Raw genomic sequence first — 20,657 nt, forward strand, 5'->3', positions numbered from 1 at the left:
AAAATAGTCATAATAAATAGATATTATAATATAGACGTATATATAAGAAAGAGGCTCCAAGACAATAACAGCTTAACCAGCACCAGCGTATTTTGATCTTGCTCTTAATTTAGGACCATTAAGATAGAACAAGATTGGAATAAGAATCATTACCACTGTAATGGCCCCTAATACTGTAGAACCTAAAGCAACGGGAAATCTATCTGTCTTTAAGTTTAAGAATAACGATTTACCAAATAATGGGAAAACACCAGCAATAGTTGATCTGAATAAATCATTACCAGCAAAAACAGAAGCTAAATATCTCCAGAATGACATACCCAAATAGTTAAATAAGGTTTGGAAAATTAAGAATGCACCAGCTGCGAAAATAGCAGCACCAACAAGAGGACCCATCCAATGAATATCAGCAGCTGAAGTCCAACCAAAAATGAATACACCGATGATTAAACAAGTACCACCAACGATGGCCATAGGAATGAAAACTTCTGGAGTAACTTGTTCACCTCTAAGTAATGGATTTGTAAATATTTTAAACACAATTGGAATATAGATAGCAGCAGCAATCACAATACCAATAACAATACTCATATAAGCTAAACCCATTTCAATTAATGTAAAGTGGTGAGTATCAAAGAAGACGATTGGGAAAGCTTCAAACCAAAGATACATAATGGAATAAACCAATGCGATATAAAGATTAATCAACAACACAACTGGTTCTACTATAGAGATCTCGATTGGTCTCCATAAAGTTTCAATAGCTAATTCACTTAATGTTAACTTACTATTTTCAATTTCACCTTCACTTGTAATATTTTGATTACCTGTAATAGCTCTTAATCTTTTAGCTTTTCTGTAAAGTAAAGTTTTACCATAACTTTCAGGTAAAAGTATACTTAACACCAATAAAGTTGTACCACTAGTAATACATAAAAACCAAAAAGTCCATCTCCAATCACCTTTTACCACTAAGATACTACCAAAGAAAGGACCAAACGAAGGACCACAGACGGCACCTAAGGCCCAACTAGCAATACCAACTGGACCATAAGCCATACTTAACACGTCACATACAGAAGCACCTCCAGTGGCTAAACAAGGGGAAGCAAATACTCCTGCTAAGAATCTTAAAATTGATAATGAAACTATATCTTTTGCTAAAGCAGTTGGAATTTGTAAAATGAAGAATATGAACAATGTAACAATATAAATGGAAGTTCTACCAAAGATAGCATTTTCAGACATTGGAGAGAAGACCATAGGTCCGAGACCATAACCGATCACAAACATAGTTAAAGGTATAGTAGCTTTAGTTTGATCTATATTAAATTCTTCCATGATTTGAGTTATACCTGGAGTGTAAATAGCAGATCCCATATATACGGCAGTTGTTAAGAAAGCAATTTCAAAAGTAAAGAATGCCTTTTGATAAGTTGGCCAGTTGACAGGATTTTCTGGATCATCATCACCTTCCCAACCGACAACAATTTTAGCATCAGGATCTTGATCAAGAGTTGAAGAAGAACTTGAATTTGCAGCTGTTTCAAGTTCTACACCTTCAACCTTTTCAAATTCACGCGTCTTTAAGTCATTAGGTAAGTATTTTTCAGGTATAACATAATCTATATGCTCTTCTGGATGTTTAAAGAATTTATGTTGGGTTAAATGGTAAACCATTCTACCCACAAAACTATCTCTAATGAATCTATAATGCATGGTTATTATGTATTATGTAAGTTAGTATTGGCAATCTAATTATCAAATATAAATAAACCTTCTAAATAAATTGTATGAAATCTGATAATAGAAGACAATTCTACGTACTTATATAGTAAAATGAAAGAATTAACGTAACAAAAATCCAACTTATTTAAGGTTATATCCCAAAATAACTATTGTTGTGGCAATTGACAGGGCTGATGTAAAAAAAATAAAAATTGATGCGAAAAAGAATTTTTGTTGGTGAGTCAACGTTCGTATTAGTAAACTTTTTCATTTTAGTAATGTTTCTACCCGAGATTGCCTAATTGGGCAGGGGCGAAATAGCAATATATTTAATCTCCAATTTTACTGAATCTATAGAGACTCGGTGTTATCATTATACTTTTCTGCTGTCATGTGGAATATAAGATCTTCTCGGTGTTTTATGCTCGTAGTTAAGCTATAGTTAAATGGTAGTTTATTATATTGACCTGTAGGGGAGGGGCGGTGTTAGAGTAAGCTTTTGCTGTTTGTTGAGTTCTACTTTTCGCTGTAACACCGAGTTGTTGGTGAACTTGTATCATTCATTTCATTTATGACTAGTACTGCATCCACGTCCAACATACCATTATTAATCTTACAAATATATCGTAATGGAAACATAAATGGTTGGTTTTGCTATTCGTAATTGTAGCATAGGTTAGTTCGGCATGGCTGATATCTTGAAACTTATATTATAGCCTCTTTGTTTGAATGGGATATTACGGCTTCTACAAGATGCTACCATATTCTCAATAATAATTAAAAAATTATGTAAACTCCTCCACCGTATAGATCCGTATTCATATATATTATGTCAGCTATAGTTTAATATTCAGCAATGGACCAGCGCAAGCCTTACGCACCTTTATTTTTCTGTTGGTGACAATCTCTCACGGTGTTACCTAATTAGGAAAGCATCCAATGTGCAGGTTATGATCTGAAATTGATATTCCGTTAGTTAAGTCAAACCCCCTTACCACTACCATTATGACAATGGCGTACATGTCAAGAAATAAGCATCATGGAACAGTTCGGAACCTTATTAAACTAGTTGTGGTTCTTCTTTATTCGATTTTCCCCTCCGCCGTCCTATTTGCGCATCGCCGTTTAGGTAAACTTCTTTTTGCCACCGAGTCAATTACTGGCTTCGGAAGTATGGGGTTTGTAGTTTCATAATATATTTGTTTGTTTGAATATTATATAATAAATAAATACGATATATAGAGAAGGAAACGTAGGATACACTTAAGATAATGACATATCATAGTATATTCTCAAAAGAATAGGGTGAAAAAGCAAAAAAAGCAAGGAAAACTCAAACTCAAGTGAATGTCCCCACTAGAATTTAATCATCATCGTTAAACTTCTCAGATTATCCAGAATCTGAATCGTTTAAAAGTTAGATATATGCATTTATAATTTTTCAGCAGCAACAGCTCTACCAAGAGTAGTGATTTCATCGTAAATTAAAGTAGTAACGAAATCACTATACTTTTCAGCGGCAGCTTCGGGAGCAAAGTAACTTAAAGCACGCTTGAATTTATTACCTGGTTTAGCTGCATTGGCTAATTTAGTATATTCTTCGTTTAATAATCTTTTAACATAATCTTTAGTGATGGTTACACCTTGATCAGTCTTGGCACCATGAGTAACCCATTGCCAAATTTGGGTTCTTGAAACTTCAGCAGTGGCAGCATCTTCCATTAAATAATTAATTGGAACACAACCAACATTTCTTAACCAAGCTTCAATATAAGATAAACCAATAATAATATTGGCTCTAATACCCTGTTCAGTAATCTTAGCTCCTGGAACAAATGGACTTAATAAATCACGAGCAGTGACTGGAGTATAAGGAACCTTTGGTGGAACATTGATTTGATTTGGACCTTTCATATGTTCATTAAAGACTTTTAAGACAACTGGGACTAAAGCAGGATGAGCAACCCAACAAGAATCACAACCAGCATTAACTTCTCTTAATTTATCTTTGGCAACATTTTCTAAAGCTAATCTGTTTCTTTCTTTATCATCTTTAATTGGAATTTGAGCAGCCATACCACCTAAAGCATGAACTTGTCTTTTATGACAGGTATTAACTAATAATTTAACATAAGATGACATGAATGGAGCAGACATGGTAACTTGAGATCTATCTGGTAAAATAAATTCAGGGTGATTTCTTAACGATTTAATATAAGAGAAAATATAATCCCATCTACCACAGTTTAATCCAGCAATATGTGTTCTTAATTGATAAATGATTTCATCCATTTGGAAAGCAGCTGGTAATGTTTCAATTAAAACTGAACCTCTAATGGAACCTCTTGGTAATCCAATATAATCTTGGGAATAGTTGAAAATATCATTCCATAATTTAGCTTCTAAATGATGTTCCATTTTTGGTAAATAGAAGTAAGGACCAAAACCTTGTTGAATAGCTTCAGCAGCATTATTATAGAAATAAAGGGCAAAATCAAAAATACCTCCACTAACTGGTTCACCATCAACTAAAACATGCTTTTCTTCTAAATGCCATCCTCTTGGTCTGACAATTAAAGTTGGAATATGTCTTTTTGGATCTAAATTTAATTTATATTTTTTACCATTAGTTTCAAATTCAAGATTTCTTCTAACAGCATCATATAAATTAACTTGACCTTCAACTAAATTAGTCCAAGCTGGAGTTAAAGAATCTTCAAAATCAGCCATATAAGTAGCAACATTTGAATTTAAAGCATTAATAACCATTTTTCTATCGGTTGGACCTGTGATTTCAACTCTTCTATCTTGTAAACCTTTGGCTAAAGGTGGACCAGTCCAAGTAGCATCATTTCTAATATAAGCGGTTTCAGGTAAGAAATCTGGTAAAACACCAGCATCTCTAGCTTTTTGAGCAACTTTTCTATTAGCTAATAATTGTTTTCTATGAGCATTGAATGAACGATGTAAAGTAGCAACTAAACCTAAAGCTTCAGCATTAAAAATATGCTTAGCTTCTTGAGGTACAGAACCTAAAATTTGAACACCTTTAAGTTTATCACTGGTTAATGGAAATGGACCTGACATGTTGATTAATATAATTGAAATAGTTTATATCTATATTAATTCAAATAGAGAAAAACTTTTTTAAAAACTATTATAAATTCTATTACTATAAATTTTCAAAAAGGGGGATATTTAAATATATTTATAACTTCAATATCCATTGGTGAAATCAGGTTTAACTTAAATTTTGATGTGAAAATAAGTTACCCCAGATTTGATTGCGGTTATTGAACAAATTATTATGGTTACCAGAGAAGTCACAAAACTTTCATGTTTAACTATGATCGTTTCGTTCCAGCGGAACTTTATTTTTCTTAACAACTTCGAACCAGAGTCAAATTAGACAGCTAAGACGACATGTGACTAACTATGGGCCAAGGTCGGTCCCGTTGTCTTTATCCAATAAGAGGTAACGATAACTATCCTAATTAGGAAATCATTTTTTTGACTTCACTTCGGGCCATCGGATGCTACCGACATCCATACCGCTGGCCATGGCCGAGGCAAACTTATACCCTCCATGTGAAACTCCGATCAACAATAACCGTATGTTTAGGAGTCAAAAAAACCGCTATGAGATAAGCTTTATCGTTGTCGTCTATTTGGGGTGGGTTTTATTGGGGGATACATAGTTTAAGGGATTTTTCAACGGAGAGATATATAAATGATAGAGAAAGTCCAGGAGTCATGAATGTAATTGACAGGTATGTATTTGGGGGAGACATTAGCAGTATCAACAATTGATTTAAAAAACAGACATATAGAAATCAATGTCAAGAAAGTACAATTACCCCGGACTGACACCTATTGAAAATATTGGTTAAGAAAATATAGAAAATATGGAAAATATCAATTTCATGACTCAAATAGATGCTAAAAAAGTCCGAGGAAAAATAAATCATTCCATATTTAATGGAATCATAAAAGGCTGGACTAAAGAATGGACTGGACTGGACTAGACTAGACTAATTGTTTACGATTGTTATACGATTGATCAAGTTTTTTTTATAAATAATATAACATATATTAATACTATTAAATGACCTTTTACGATCTTTTTATTTTTTTTTTTTTCAAAATTTGATTAGACTCAATGGCGGTAGTATAGTCTTAATGACTTTCAGAACCCAAATTGAGACATATAATTCTAGCTAAATCAAATATAAAAGGATGGGGGTTACTTATGGTTTAGCCCATTTGGTACCTTCTTCAAGAGGACCTAATAAACCCTTTTGTTTAGGAATATATTCAACTCTTCTATAAGAATTGATATTCTTTCTTAAGATGAATTGATAACAAGTAGCAGTACCATTTCTTGAAGCAATAACGGATGAAGATAAGAAATATTCCCAAATTCTAAACCATCTAATACCATATTTATTAACGACTTTATCTTTATTACCTAACCAGTTTCTATACCATTTCCAAAGAGTAGTAGAATAATGAACACCAATATTATCAACACTAACGATTTCAAATCCAACAGTTTCTAAACTTGAAGCAACAAAACTTAATGGAGTTGAAGCATCAGCACCAGGGAAAATATATTTATTCATAAATAAACCCCAGATTAAATCTTCATATTGCCAATTTTTTCTTAAACCAGCATATTGTAAAAAGAATAAACCATCATCTTCTAAGGATTCATGAACTTGTTCTAAAAAGGCAGAAAATCTTCTAATACCAACATGTTCAGCCATTTCTAAACAAGTGATTTTATCATATTTACCATTTTCCTTTTGAGATTTTGGAGCATCACGATAATCAACACAAACAATTCTTGATTGATCAGATTCAACACCATATTTATTTAATAAAGTATTACCCCATTTAGTTTGATTTTTACCTAAAGTAATACCAGTAACATTAGCACCATATTGAGATGAAGCATAAGTAGACCAAGTACCCCAACCACAACCTAAATCAAGAACATGTTCACCTTTTTTAAGATCAATTTTATCAGCCACAATTTTTAATTTATTATCTTGAATTTCTTCTAAACTTTCTTCTTTGGTAATATCACTAATAACACCAGAAGTATAAATCATTCTTGGACCTAAGAACCAAGTATAGAAATCATCACCTCTATCATAATGTTCTCTAACTTGTTCTTCATCTTGAGATTTAGAATGCATAATAACTTCCGGAATCATACCTAATAAAAAGAATCTAAATAATGAAAGGGTAAAACGGAAATTAGCCCAATCATGTTTATATTCCATAACATCTAAACAATCACCTTTGAAACTAACTTTACCTTCGAAATATAATTCTTGGAAAGTTTCAATTGGAATTTTAGTACCTTGACCATTATTTGAAGTTTCATATTGAGCTTTTAATTCAGGAGTATGATATTCTAAATAATGAGAAATCGGTTTATTTGGATATTTAGCCTTTTGATTGATTCTTGGAGAGAAAGTGGAAAATACAGTCCAAAATCCCATTAAGATTGGAAGGAATAATAATAAAGTAAAGAATATCCAAGTATAAAATCCTAAACCTAATTTTCTAGTAATATAATAAGGAATGACAGTAATAAGACCAATTAAAAGGAGATTACTGAAATGCTTGGAACCAGGACCATCGGCTGGTAAAGGAGCATTATGAATTGCTGGAGATGATGTGGTTAAAACACCAGTTTCATCAGTAGATGGTGGAGGTGGAGGAACCTCTGGAGTTTTAATGAATTCAACGTTATCCAACATTATTAATCAATCTAAACGGGGAAAATAGAATCGCAATACAGTCACCTAGAGGGAGATAACGAATGAGATTGACCTATTACTTGTAAAAGAATGAATCAATTGATTGTCAATTGAAGAAGAAAGAAGTAAGAAAAGGCTGTTGTAAAACTGAATTGTCACCGTATACCTTTTTTTATTTTTAATTTGGCTCTATTTTCCACTTTTGCTGCGACTCGACAAAAATAAAAAAAAAATTCTCGACGTGTTTTTATATTTTAGTGAGAGGCAGAGCGAGAGGCAGAGACAGTGATGAATTTTAGTGTAAGAATGCTAATAGATAACACAAGAGCAACGGCTGGATTACACAAATTGATATGAGATCAATGAAATTGTATACATTGTGTTTAGAGTAATTGGTCAAATAACATTGTGAATCGAAACAATTTTGGTTACTCTTTAATCGTATAGATCATGTCAAATTCTCAAAATCTTCCAGTAAAAATTATAAGGTTAGAGCGGAATAATATAGGGAGAAAAGGAGAAGGGGGGATAAGATCTCATATTTAGAAAATCAACTCATAAACTAGAAGTAATATATAACCAATTACCATTTCAGGAATGGTATTAAAGTGGTTACCTAATTGGCTCTATAATTGTCCAAAGTAAGATTAGTGTAGTGTTACATGTTATGTTTGTGTGTATTCTTTCTCTCGGTACGACCACTCAATTATTTGGTGCTCACTAAAATGTCTCCCCCAGTCCCTCATGGGCCCTTCCACTATTTATCTTACCATGCCATGCCATCATGCCGCACGCTAATTAAAAATGGATGGATGTGTTATCGCTAACTATTTACGCGTATTGTAAAGGAGAGTTGTTATAGATCTATTCTTAACTTCGTATATTGAATTATATCTTTAGGTAGATTAAAGTAAGATATCCAAAAGTTGACTTCACTTCATTTCATTTCATTGATTGATTGATATAAAGTGATTGTAACTGATCGTCACTGTCATCATCATCGTGATACAAAAGCCCACCGCCATTCTGTTTTGTACACTTATACAGAATTAACACTTTGATCAGAAACGTTCAAACAAAATCATAACAAAAATAAATTTAAAATTTCATTTATGGAAATTATTGCAAAAAATCCCTTCCAATTCCGTTCAATTTACGTTTATATATCTTATTCATCTTTCATTCTTAATCATAGTTTTGCAACTTAATTTGTCTATTAGACTGGATCTAATGTTACTTATTTATTAAATCTTTATTCATTACTCATTTATTATTTCCCCTCCATTATATATTAGTTCCCCCTCCACCCCACCCGTGTACTTTATACCTTTTGATTTTATATACATTTCAATTATTCATTTCAAAACAGAAACAATGTCAGATACTAAAAATGAAATTGTCTTAGTTGATTCCGATGATTCAAATGGTGAGGAGATACGAGATCATGAAGATGCATCCCATTATAATCAACCTCCTACTAAAAGACATAAACCATTGTCTGTTACTCCATTTAATGATAGATCATCATCTTCGTCTTTTATAAGTGAAAATGATGATTCAAGACAACATGGTGAAGAGGATGGAGATGATGATGGTCAAGAGGAAGATTCTGGAGAAGACTTTGAAGGAAAGGAAATACACACAGAAAATAGAGAAGATGATGATGATGACGATGAAGAAGATGAAGATGACGAAGAAGAAGATGCCGTAGAAGTACTATCATTACCATCATCCTTAGCACCTTCCTCACAGACCAATATTCAAATTATAAATCTGTCTGATAGCGACGAGGATGATGACTCACATGATCATGAACATCATCATGACCATCATGATCATGAACAAGACTATGATAGTGATGAAGATAGCGAATTGGATACAGTATCATTCGAACAAGTGGGGGCCATTTCACCTGCTTTAGTTGCTGAAACTAGAAAATATTTAAAACAAAATGGAACTCTCAAATTCTTGGAGAAATATTTACCAACTGCAGCTTCTAGTGAAGATATTTTAAAATTAATCTTAAAATTAGGATTCTTTCCAAGAGATTTGCCACGGTCATTACATAAAAAAGAAGAGAATAACGACAGCAACAGTAATAATGAAGATGTTGATAATGAAGATCTTATGAGATTAATTGGAATATTAAATCGAGCTATAATAAAAGTAAAATCAATCAGAAATAGATTAGATGAAGTTCAAACCATTGAAGATGCGTTGAAACTACTTAAAACTTCCAAAAAGATTCTTGTCATTACTGGAGCTGGAATTTCAACTAGTTTGGGTATACCTGATTTCCGGTCATCTCAAGGGTTTTATAATCAATTACAACATTTAGGATTAAGTGACCCTCAAGAAGTATTTGATTTACAATTATTTTTAACTGATCCATCATTATTTTATTCAATCGCATATATGATCTTACCCCCCGAAGAAATTTATAGTCCCTTACATTCATTCATTAAACTTTTACAATCAAGAGGGAAATTATTACGGAATTATACTCAAAATATCGATAATTTAGAAAGTTATGCTGGAATATCATCATCAAAATTAATTCAATGTCATGGATCGTTCGCCACAGCCACTTGTATCACTTGTAAATATCAAATCAAAGGGGAAGTAATCTTTGATAAAATCAGAAATAAAGAAATTCCTTATTGTCCGAAATGTACCAAAACTAGAAATCAATTATTAAGAGATGATGAAGAAGTATACATTGCTGAAAGCTTTGGGGTATTCAAACCAGATATAACTTTCTTTGGCGAACCTTTACCCAAGACATTCCATGATATGATTAATGAAGATTTGCACGAGTGTGATTTATTAATCAGTATTGGTACTTCATTAAAAGTTGCTCCTGTGGCGGACATAGTTGATAAAGTTCCCCCAGAAGTTCCTCAAATATTAATCAATAAGGATCCTATCGACCATTGTAATTTTGATATTAGTTTATTAGGTTATTGTGATGATGTGGCAAGTTATTTAGCTAATGAATTAGGTGAAGGTTGGGATTTACCTCATGAGAAATTTAATGAGATTAGAGGGTTGGATCCTGAAGGTAGTAATTTAGAGATTAGTCTTACTGATGAGGATCGTAGAGAATATGAGATTGTGAATTTAATCACTAGGGAGAAAGAGGATCTAGAAGCAGCTGCTATTGCAGCAGAAATTGCTGTAAACAGTAATGATGACGAAGATGATGAAGATGAAGAAGGAGAAAAGCAAGGTATCGACGATGGTGATGAGCAAGACATCAAACCTGCTGTAGAGATTATAGATTTGGACGTAGAGTCCTGAATCTTTTAGATGACTTATAACACTTTAGCTATTAGGCTTGGTATATAATATTTGTATAGATTAAAGATCGCATATGGGGCCAAAAAATGTTGCATCCTAAAAAAATATAAAAAATAAAAAAAAGTTTTCAAAATCAGTTTACAGATAATAACTATCGATTGCAATTAGATACAAACAGACGATATGCTTCGATTCACTGGTCGTATACCGAATGGGATACTATTAAAAGTGAGGACGAGTCGAACTTCATTCACATTATCCCAAATAAGTTCCCATATCCCCATCTCATCTATATGTTCATCTCCTTCATTTTTAACAACCAAATTTTATTCAACTTCCAAACCAGATGATTTAGAGAAATTACTTTCTGAAATAGAACACAATGTTAGTAAAACTACTAAAGACGACATTACTTCTAGTGAAGGTGAAGTGAAAGAAGAGGAGCTTGAGTTAGATATGAATAAAATAAACCTGTTATTAGATGATCATTTCAATTCATTACAAGATCAAAATAAACCAGATGAATCATCATCATCATCATCATCTCCAGAATCTCCAGAATCTCTTGGTGTTAAAGATAAAGTGAAAGAAATCGATATACTAGATAAATTCCTCCAAGATGAATATGCTCATACTTTGAAAGAACAAAATCAAGAAACCGAAACGAAAGATTATACTAAGGAGGATGCATTTCAAGATTTCTTTAAAGATTTAAATCTTGGTAATGACTTTGCACCAGTATCCAATTTTGAGAATGAATTATTCAATACCAGAAAGTTAATGGAAACCACTAATAACGATCATGAAACTGATTTAGATCATGATGAAACTTCCAATAGAGAGACTGATGATTTATTTGGTCATGATTTCTTGGATATGGGAAAGAAAAGACATGTTATAAATAGTAGAAATCAAGAAGAAAAGGAAACCTTAGCTAATTTATTCCAATCATTACAACGAGATGATGATTCATCAAGACCTAGTGTGGAAGAAAACCGTGCGTTATGGAGTCATAAACATGCCATGAGAGAAACAAGAGAACAATTCGATCGTACCTTAAGTAGTACTCGTATTGGTCTTTCCACCAGATATATGAAAGAATTAAATAAACAAGTTCAAGAAGCCTTAGATCCCACACTTCAATATATAAATGGGTTAGAATCATCTTCTGCCATTGTCGATTATTATAATCATCTTATAGAAGAATGGTATAACAATGCTGATAAAATCAAACATGATGAAACATTATTTGAAACTGTTTATCTTCATAAATTATTAAGAGAATCAACCTTAGATGAAAAACATCAATCCTTCATAAATGAAATTAAATTAAAAACCGAACAAGATGCTCAACAACCAATCTTAAACGCATTAACCTTTTCCGTCATATTCAATCATATTTTACGAACTTTAGCATTCAAACATCATGATGGTTTAACTGCCTTATCATTATACAATATCTTAAAGAAAGATTTGGAATTATATACTATCATATGTAATCAAGAGACTTATAATGAAATCCTTCGAATTCTTTGGATATTCAGAGGTAAAATAGACTTGTATGCCTTTGAAATGGCATACCTTGAAATGAAGCATTGTGGATTCATTGGAGATTATAAGACCTTCAACATCGTCAAACAAGTGTTATTAGATTATTATCAATTAAGATTTGGTAAAGCAGAAGGAATCAACGGTGAAAATAGAATTCCAATCTGGTCTTTAGAAGAGAATAACAGAAGTAAAGCCTTAGAAGGTCGTTTAAGACAATTATTTAATCGTCTTTCCATAGATACTTCGATGGTAAATCGTATATTATAAGTAAATAGATATAGTTGTATATAATTAATATCCTGTATATAAGAAAGCACTCCAAATTTAACTTTCCTGTAAAAACTATATTTAGCCAAAAAAATAAAAAAAAAAAAAAAACAGCCATAACTTTAAAAACCTATTTCAAAACTTATAATAGATAGAAAGATAACATCATGGCTCAATTTGGTGGTTTCAATAATACATATTTGGACTCAATGTCATCGTCCAATTCAGACACCATTCCTGCATCATCATCGAATTCAGAAATAACTCAGGGTGTACCCATAATAAAACATGAGAATGTGGATGATATATTCAATAGAAATGATGTTAGAAAACAACTTTCACAATCATTCCAGAATGCCGGGAGTGGTATCCATATAACAGGAGGGATAAATAAACCTCAATCAAGAAAGGGGTCGATCATTCCTAATATTAGATCCAATAACGCCAGTGATGATGAAGATGATAATGGTAATACTAAATCAAATGATAAGAAAGAAATACCAAAACCTGATATGGTTACTTTGAGAATTCAAGAGTTACTTACTTTGATACCTAATGATATGTTTCAAGATATGGTTAAGAATAAGAAATCTCCTATTAAAGATGAACCTAATGATGATGATTTAGATGATGAAGATGAGGATGGAAAGACCACTGGTACTAAAGATGGTAAACCAAATAAAGGTCAAATTTTAACTAAATCACTTGAATATATTGATATTTTACAGAAGCAGATTGATGATAATAATCATGCTGAAGCCACTTTAAAACTTAAATTACGTGATCTTGAAAAGAAAGCTAATCTTTTATCCCTGGATCTTGCTTTAAGACCAACTAGTGGTGAAAGAGCATTAGGAGAAATTGGTATTGGTAATAATCCTGCCTTAACCGATACTTACTATAAGAGAGTTTTAGTATCAAGTGCTAATACTAATAAAGCTGCTCAAAGAAGAGGTAGTACCACCCAATAGAGGAATAAGATGACTCTCTGAATATGTAAGAAAGGCTGGTCTTTTTGTCTGTATTTGTATCTGGTTACATCTTTTTTGTTGTTATTAATATGATATTTATTTCTATGCTTATATTATTAATGTATATTACTATATTAAAAATCTATACTGTCTTTTGTACATTTCTACCCATTCTTTCTCTTTCATCGGCTTTTTCAACTAAAGTATATGCGGGATAATAGTCATTTTCAGTTCCTTCTTTCTTTAAGAATGGATTAGGAATAGTATTATGTATCCCTCCTAAACTAGTATATCCATCATCATACATTGAACAATAATCTAAATCACATCCGATTAAGAAATCCCAAATATCGACATAATTCCAATGTAAAATAGGATGAATTCTTAAGAATTTAGGCCAATCATGATCGGTGGGATCTTCATATTGCAATTTACTACCATATGGATCATTATACCTTATTCCCACCACGATACATTTCACTTTCGTATTGACGTCATGAAGATAATATTCAAATCCTTCTTTTAATTTTGATTTTATAGTGATAGGATTTAAATTATAATGATTAGTTGATGATTCTATAAATGCTGATACTTCGGGAAAGGGGGTTTCTGAGTTTATATAAATTGAATCTAATTTATAATCTTTTGGAATATGTAGATGGGCATTTGCATTAGCCAAATGCTTTTTATGAATGGTGGCTAATATTAATATGAGCATTACTAAACAATCTTTCCCACCATTATATGAAATGGCAATTTCCTCCAAACTAAAAGTAACAATGTTAGTATTTCAAATCAGTGATATGAAGCTTTATAAGTGATACTTACCCATGTCTATCTATAGAAACAGATAACTTTTCTATACTTAGTAATACTTTGTCTTTAACAGATTGTCTTAATGCTTGATTATATATATATCCGACTCGCCTTTGTGACACCAACCCAGTTGGTAAAGTATCATTTAAAAACCCTTGAACGAGATTATATGCCTCCTCACACCGTACTAAGAATGCATGCTGCAGTTTAAAAGTCATAGTTGGTTATCTCTTGTTCGTATCTGAACAATATCTTGAAACAATCGCCTTGATCGGTGACTTACTGATAGATTTTTCAGCACCGTGAAAAAAAAATGATCTTTCAAAAATATCTGGGGGAGACCGAGTTACATACAGGAAAGTTACATATTTAGTATTACTTTATATGATTAGATTATTATTATTAATATTACATGAGTATCTATGATTTATATAAGAATTGAAGGAAGAACTCCTTGGAATCATTATCCCAGAACCACCAATAACTCTTAGACATTTCTGTTATCTCTATAGGTTTATCGATTTCTTTATCACTCGGTATGGCTAAACAAATATTATCATATGGTTCACCCGATATGACTAAATATTGATAGGAATTAGAATCTAATTTGTCATCTTCATTGGTAGTAGTGGTTGAATCTGACTCTCGATCGAGATATGATACTATTATATTTTGATTCTTAGTTGATAATTCATAATATGACATTATTCGAAATAATGGTTCTTCAATGGTTATATTTGGATATTTGATTTGAAGTAATAAACCTACTTGTAAAGTATCAGGATCTCGTATTTTAGTAAGGTTGAATTCTGGTTTACCTATCTTTTTCCAATTTCTCTTTTCAGTATTATTTATAGATACTAAATTAGCAACTTTGGCATTAATTTCTTTATTTTGATTATATTTTTCATCAAGCAATCGTCTTCGTTCAAGGTTTAACCCATGCTTTCGGCCTGATAAATGGGATATATATGATGATTCACTGACATGTGTAGTTAAACATAATTTACATTCTAATAATCCAAGATGATTTCGAAATACATAAGGATCGTGTTCTAAGTCTAGTACTTGAGTGGCTAATAAATCTTGAATTCGTCTCTTGGTATGAACATTGGCTTCTTCTGCACCAGCTATACCACCAGCCCCCTTCTTAGAATTCACCCGTTCAGAATAATCCATAATGATTGCGATATCTTATAAAAGAAGTATAATTACAGTCATATAACTGCCAGAGAAGAGTTGTGATAATTTTTTACATGTTCATACTCCAATTTACAGATTAATCATTCATATTTACAGTTTACATTAAAGTACACGTCTAAACTGTAATTTCCTAATTGGGATGAAATTTTAGAGACTGAACACAAAGAATAAAACCATTAAAAAAATTATCAAAGAAACTGATATAACAAGATATATATCAAAGCATCTCATTGTGATATATAGACTGATTGTAAGGATAATTAGATTCTGATATAATCCAGTGAAATCGAAGTATTATACAATTCAGGTGGGATATATACCTTTTTTTTTTTACAAAGCATAACTCAACACAACATAGGGGCCCCATTCATAATTGTCAACATCGATCCAAAAGTCATAAACCAATCATTCGTTCAACACAGAAATCGTATCATTAATAATGGAATCTCCTTTGAACATAGGAGATTTGACCACCAACTCCATACTGAATCGATTACATGATACTCATATAAGAACATCAAGTATATCAAGTGTTAGTTCAGCAGTTTATGCGGGTCAAAAATTCATTCAACTCGCGTTAACTTTACAACATAATGGTAAACCAGATGATACCATTATTATCTTAAGACGAGTGCAAGATTCATTTGTTAATATCACTCAATTACTTGCTATCTTACAGAAACTAAATCATTTCACCAGTGATCAAATCACAAAGTTTCTTAATAATGAAGTCATCACTAATATAGAGTATCATGGAAATTCTCAATATTTGGATTTTAGTAAGCATAATAATCACGCTTTAAGAGGATTATGGATACCTTATGATAAGGCCGTCAGTTTAGCATTAAGATTTGATGTTTATGAATTCACTAAGAAGTTATTTTTAGTTGATGTTCATGAATTTGATGAATTACCAAAACAAACAAAAAGATTTTACTCTGCTGATGACGATGAAGATGGTGAAAATGTGGATGCCAGTCTTATGGGATCACCTACTAAGAAACAAAAGTTGGCAGTGAAGGAAGATAGTACTGTTAAGACCACAAACAAAAAGATTAATCGATCTTTGGTGGATAAATTCGTATCTCTGAATAGTAATTATCCATTCACTTTACCAACCATTACTAATAATGATAGTAATGTTCAAATTGCTAATGAATTAAAATCTAAACTTGGTGAAGTATTCAAATTAGATTCCGAAGAAGAAAACAACGTTGGATTCGTTGAACTTAAAACAATCTTTCAACCTATTCTTGATAAATATTCTTCAACCTCAATCACCGATATTCCCTTAGATCAAAATGGTCAAACTGCTTTACATTTCGCAGCATCTTTAGCCTCCCTGAATTTAATATCTTCATTTATTGAATTAGGATTAAATTCTCCCATTAGAGGTAATATTCGTGGAGAATCACCTTTAATATCCGCTATTCAAGTTACCAATTCAATGGAAAAGGGAAATTTTAGTGAATTATTAACTAATTGGTTATTCCCCAATTTAGAATTATTTGATAACAAGAAATGGTCATTTTTACATCATTTAGCATTTCAATCTCAAAAGAAATTTGATAGTTCGAAATTTTATCTTATTAAGATTATTGAATATATCATTACTAAAGATAAATTATTTCATGAATTGATTTCAAATATTATAAACACTCAAGATCAAGAAAATGGTGATACTTGTTTACATTTAGCAGTTGAAAGTGAATCAAGTTGGTTTATAAAGATCTTTTTGGAACTTGGGGCTGATATTACTATTGCTAATAAACGAGGTATTAAACCTTCTGATTTAGATATTGTTAAACATGCCGCTGAAGATCAAGAAGAAACGAATGATCATATTTTTGAATTGATTCAAACTAGTGTTGAATTTTTAAATAAAAGACTTCAAATTAATGGAAATATACTGGATTTAGAAGAACCTAATGTTATAACGTCAACTGTTGCTGCTCCTGCTACTTCTAAAGATACAGCTGATAGTAATAGTTCTAGTAAGATATTCCAAAGTATTCAACAATTGTTAACTAATACCAATGTCGAATATGATTCCATACTTTCATCTAAGAAGCAACAAATAAAGAGTTTAAATGATGCTTTACATAATACAACCATAGTAACTGCCAATAATAGATTTCTTACTAAGAAAGTGGTTGAAAAATTAGTTCAACTTGATAATTTGAAATTAAAAATGGCTAATATCAATGATAGATTACTGTTAATTAAATCGGAAGGAAGTAGTGTGGTTGAAGAAGGTGATGAAGATGATCATAAACAATTTGATGCTGATGAACCATTCATTATAAGACCTATCTATGATAGATTAATTAAAAAGGAATCAGTTGAAGATCTTAAATCAAATGAAGAACTTTTAAGTCTGTTACAACCTGTTCCTATTTTAAAAGCCAGAATAAAAGCTTATAAACATATTAATGCCAAATTAGAACTGGATTTAAAAGAATTAATGGATTATAGTGAATTGGCAGCTAAATTTAAGAAGGTGGTTAGTATTTGTACTGGAGTTGATATTAATGAAGTTGATGAATTACTTGATGGATTATTAGAAGCGGTTGAAGGTCAACAATAAACAAACAATTAAGCAAACACAATTTGTTATATTTTGTATATTTTGTATAAATTTTATTTTGTTAATTTCCCATTTTTTAGTTCTTTCATAATTTGTTTTAATTTACAATTCATTTTAAATAAATTTATAATTTATGTATATGTATTTTTATTTTTATTTTATTTTCATAACCTAAACCTATAAGACATGCAATATTAATGATTAAAAAAGAAGAAGGAAGTGGGAGGAGAACGGAGTGATAATAATAAATAGTAAAAGAAACATTAGCAACTATGAATTAAGGATTAACCATGACAGCATCAAGCTTTCTTGGCATTTTACTAAACAAGACCTTCATATACCTTCAAAGCATTTGTAATTGAAGGATCTTTTTGCAGTAACTCTTTGAAATCTGCCAATGTTATGAAATCTTTATCTTTATCTTTATCTAACAATTTAAAGAATTTTTCAGTTCGTAGTTCTGGTGTTAGTTCATCTTGGGGTAACGCCACCATTGATCCAACCATTTTATAAATTGCTGTAACGATACATAACATATCTTGATAAGAGATCTTTCCCAATCGTTTATGATCGTATAATTTAAAACTCCAACTTAACTTTTGATCATCTGTACCTCGACTTGTTATAGAAAGAGCTATTATGAATTCTTTAAAATCAATATAATTTGAATTATCAACATCGAAAACCTGAAATAGATATCGACAATAATCCACCGGATCACCAAAGGGAAAGAATTGTTTAAACACTTTGACAAATTCTTCTTCTGATAATTGACCTGATGGACAATCTCTTATGAATCCCTTATACCATTGTTGCAACTCACGTTTATCGAAATAAGTTGCCTGTCGAAGTGATTTCAAATCATCTTTCGATAATTTAGATACAGCCTTACCCATTCCTGACTCAGTAACAGACTATATCAAACCCTCCAATAACCAAAAGAATACTAAATCTATGACAATGCTGAAGATACCAATCAATCAATGAAATCAAATATCGAAATGCAATGAGGGTTCAATCAAAATACAATAGTTAGCGGTGTTTATGGATATTATTTATTTTTTGGTGAGCTTTTTGTGCCCAAAAGTACACGACCAATTCTCAGCATTAATGGTCAATGGGAAGAAAAGGCTCTCTAGAATGAAAATTTATGATCTCTATTTGTGGAGAAGTAAGTAAGTAGTACTTTAAGGTCATTAATAATGTTGAAGTTTGGAAGTATAATACAAAAGAGAGGTGTGTCATCTAGTGTGAGGGTATTTGCTAATTACGGTAAACCCCAAAACCCACCTATTGATACTTCTATTCATATGAGAATTCAACCTATTGTTAGAGAAGGTGAAACTATTGATGTTAAAAGAGCTAGATTGGTTTATCAATCTAGAAAGAGAGGTATACTTGAAAGTGATTTATTATTATCTAGATTTGCTAAGAAGCATTTAAGTACCTTTAATGATGAGGAATTAGATGAATATGATAAATTATTGGATGAACCAGATTGGGATATTTATTATTGGGCTACAAAGAATTATACTGTGACTCCATTACCTGATAAATGGAAGAATTCAAAGATTTTACAATTATTACAACATGATGCTGAAAATAAAGACAGAGAAATACTAAGAATGCCTGAATTGGATTTGAAAAATACCAAATAGGTATATGCATTTGTCATTGATCATAAACCTATGAATTGAGGTTTTGTATATAGATATTATTAAACTAGAGATATTCATGATTTAACTACGTTTACAATTTACATATTCTTGATTTATAAATGTAATAAACTAAATATATTTAAAATTGCTATTATAATATGATGTCATAAATATTCAAGTGACCAAACAGAGTTTTATTCGGTATAATTAAAGGAAAACGTATCTATATGATATAGTTAATATAATGGTTTCCTAAATATACATACGGTTAGTTGAGTGGTATTATCACCATCTCATGGGAAATCATATGATTTAGTCGACTAAGGATGTCTTAGTGGCAGTTTCAACGGATTGAAAAAGATACTATAATTGTTAGTAAATTCATAACCTAGATACAAAACAATTTGTTTATAATTAATACCGAAATATCTCATGACTATCTTGCACCACACGCAGTCATACACAGCGGAGAACTCCTAAATCGAAGAATTCAGAGCACTATATGAGAAAGACTCCATATTATAATGTTTATAAATCAAAAATGTTTTTGATCCTGATGTTAAACCATTTCGTCATTAAATTTATATACAGGTCTTCTTCCCCATTAGGCACTGAATAAGCTAATAACTATATTATGATCTAAATTGACGTTAAAAGACATTGATGATAAACACTGAGTTACAACCTAGAAGGCTCTGATAACAATTAGATATAAACTAAAATCATTTATAATTAGTGTTGGTAGAAGGACAGTAGTTAATCTCCCATACAAAAATACTAATGTAAGGCAAAAAAGGCAGAAACT

General features: G+C 31.4%; 11 protein-coding genes across 11 annotated transcripts; 5 read left to right on the forward strand and 6 right to left on the reverse strand. All coding sequences in view use genetic code 12, as the record gives it.

Moving 5' to 3' along the window:
- Nucleotides 1–72: 72 nt before the first annotated feature.
- DFJ63DRAFT_322696 (MFS transporter) lies at nt 73–1,719 on the reverse strand (the record flags this gene model as incomplete). The annotated part of the gene is made up of 1 exon (XM_064907452.1): nt 73–1,719. One exon carries the CDS (start codon nt 1,717–1,719, stop codon nt 73–75), a length of 1,647 nt encoding a protein of 548 aa, XP_064763047.1.
- Nucleotides 1,720–2,901: 1,182 nt separating this feature from the next.
- Nucleotides 2,902–4,916, reverse strand: MLS1 (malate synthase). Its single transcript, XM_064906983.1, has one exon. The coding sequence runs from the start codon at nt 4,813–4,815 to the stop codon at nt 3,160–3,162; it is 1,656 nt and encodes a 551-aa protein (XP_064763048.1). The 5' UTR covers nt 4,816–4,916; the 3' UTR covers nt 2,902–3,159.
- A 1,059-nt stretch (nt 4,917–5,975) lies between these two features.
- On the reverse strand, nt 5,976–7,499 carry MTS1 (Mts1p; the record flags this gene model as incomplete). The annotated part of the gene is made up of 1 exon (XM_064904898.1): nt 5,976–7,499. One exon carries the CDS (start codon nt 7,497–7,499, stop codon nt 5,976–5,978), a length of 1,524 nt encoding a protein of 507 aa, XP_064763049.1.
- A 1,641-nt stretch (nt 7,500–9,140) lies between these two features.
- HST1 (histone deacetylase) lies at nt 9,141–10,989 on the forward strand. Its single transcript, XM_064906984.1, has one exon. The coding sequence runs from the start codon at nt 9,627–9,629 to the stop codon at nt 10,797–10,799; it is 1,173 nt and encodes a 390-aa protein (XP_064763050.1). The 5' UTR covers nt 9,141–9,626; the 3' UTR covers nt 10,800–10,989.
- On the forward strand, nt 10,842–12,728 carry DFJ63DRAFT_318769 (uncharacterized protein). The gene has a single exon (XM_064906985.1). It carries the CDS (start codon nt 10,983–10,985, stop codon nt 12,615–12,617), a length of 1,635 nt encoding a protein of 544 aa, XP_064763051.1. The 5' UTR covers nt 10,842–10,982; the 3' UTR covers nt 12,618–12,728.
- Nucleotides 12,729–12,784: 56 nt separating this feature from the next.
- Nucleotides 12,785–13,588, forward strand: RTG1 (Rtg1p; the record flags this gene model as incomplete). Its single annotated transcript, XM_064908186.1, has 1 exon — nt 12,785–13,588. One exon carries the CDS (start codon nt 12,785–12,787, stop codon nt 13,586–13,588), a length of 804 nt encoding a protein of 267 aa, XP_064763052.1.
- Nucleotides 13,589–13,730: 142 nt separating this feature from the next.
- On the reverse strand, nt 13,731–14,622 carry FAD1 (FMN adenylyltransferase; the record flags this gene model as incomplete). Its single annotated transcript, XM_064908187.1, has 2 exons — nt 13,731–14,355; nt 14,417–14,622. The coding sequence occupies 2 exons, from the start codon at nt 14,620–14,622 to the stop codon at nt 13,731–13,733; spliced, it is 831 nt and encodes a 276-aa protein (XP_064763053.1).
- A 202-nt stretch (nt 14,623–14,824) lies between these two features.
- Nucleotides 14,825–15,583, reverse strand: DFJ63DRAFT_313036 (uncharacterized protein; the record flags this gene model as incomplete). The annotated part of the gene is made up of 1 exon (XM_064906097.1): nt 14,825–15,583. The coding sequence occupies one exon, from the start codon at nt 15,581–15,583 to the stop codon at nt 14,825–14,827; it is 759 nt and encodes a 252-aa protein (XP_064763054.1).
- Nucleotides 15,584–16,046: 463 nt separating this feature from the next.
- Nucleotides 16,047–18,194, forward strand: SWI6 (transcriptional regulator; the record flags this gene model as incomplete). The annotated part of the gene is made up of 1 exon (XM_064907453.1): nt 16,047–18,194. One exon carries the CDS (start codon nt 16,047–16,049, stop codon nt 18,192–18,194), a length of 2,148 nt encoding a protein of 715 aa, XP_064763055.1.
- Nucleotides 18,195–18,304: 110 nt separating this feature from the next.
- DFJ63DRAFT_127075 (frequenin) lies at nt 18,305–19,243 on the reverse strand. The gene has a single exon (XM_064903356.1). It carries the CDS (start codon nt 19,088–19,090, stop codon nt 18,515–18,517), a length of 576 nt encoding a protein of 191 aa, XP_064763056.1. The 5' UTR covers nt 19,091–19,243; the 3' UTR covers nt 18,305–18,514.
- A 122-nt stretch (nt 19,244–19,365) lies between these two features.
- On the forward strand, nt 19,366–19,963 carry DFJ63DRAFT_318772 (succinate dehydrogenase assembly factor). The gene has a single exon (XM_064906986.1). The coding sequence runs from the start codon at nt 19,397–19,399 to the stop codon at nt 19,850–19,852; it is 456 nt and encodes a 151-aa protein (XP_064763057.1). The 5' UTR covers nt 19,366–19,396; the 3' UTR covers nt 19,853–19,963.
- The last annotated feature ends 694 nt before the right edge of the window (nt 19,964–20,657 follow it).

The sequence above is a fragment of the Scheffersomyces coipomensis genome, assembly GCF_036884675.1.
Source record: "Scheffersomyces coipomensis strain NRRL Y-17651 chromosome Unknown DFJ63scaffold_3, whole genome shotgun sequence".
Classification (NCBI taxonomy): Eukaryota; Fungi; Ascomycota; class Pichiomycetes; order Serinales; family Debaryomycetaceae; genus Scheffersomyces; species Scheffersomyces coipomensis.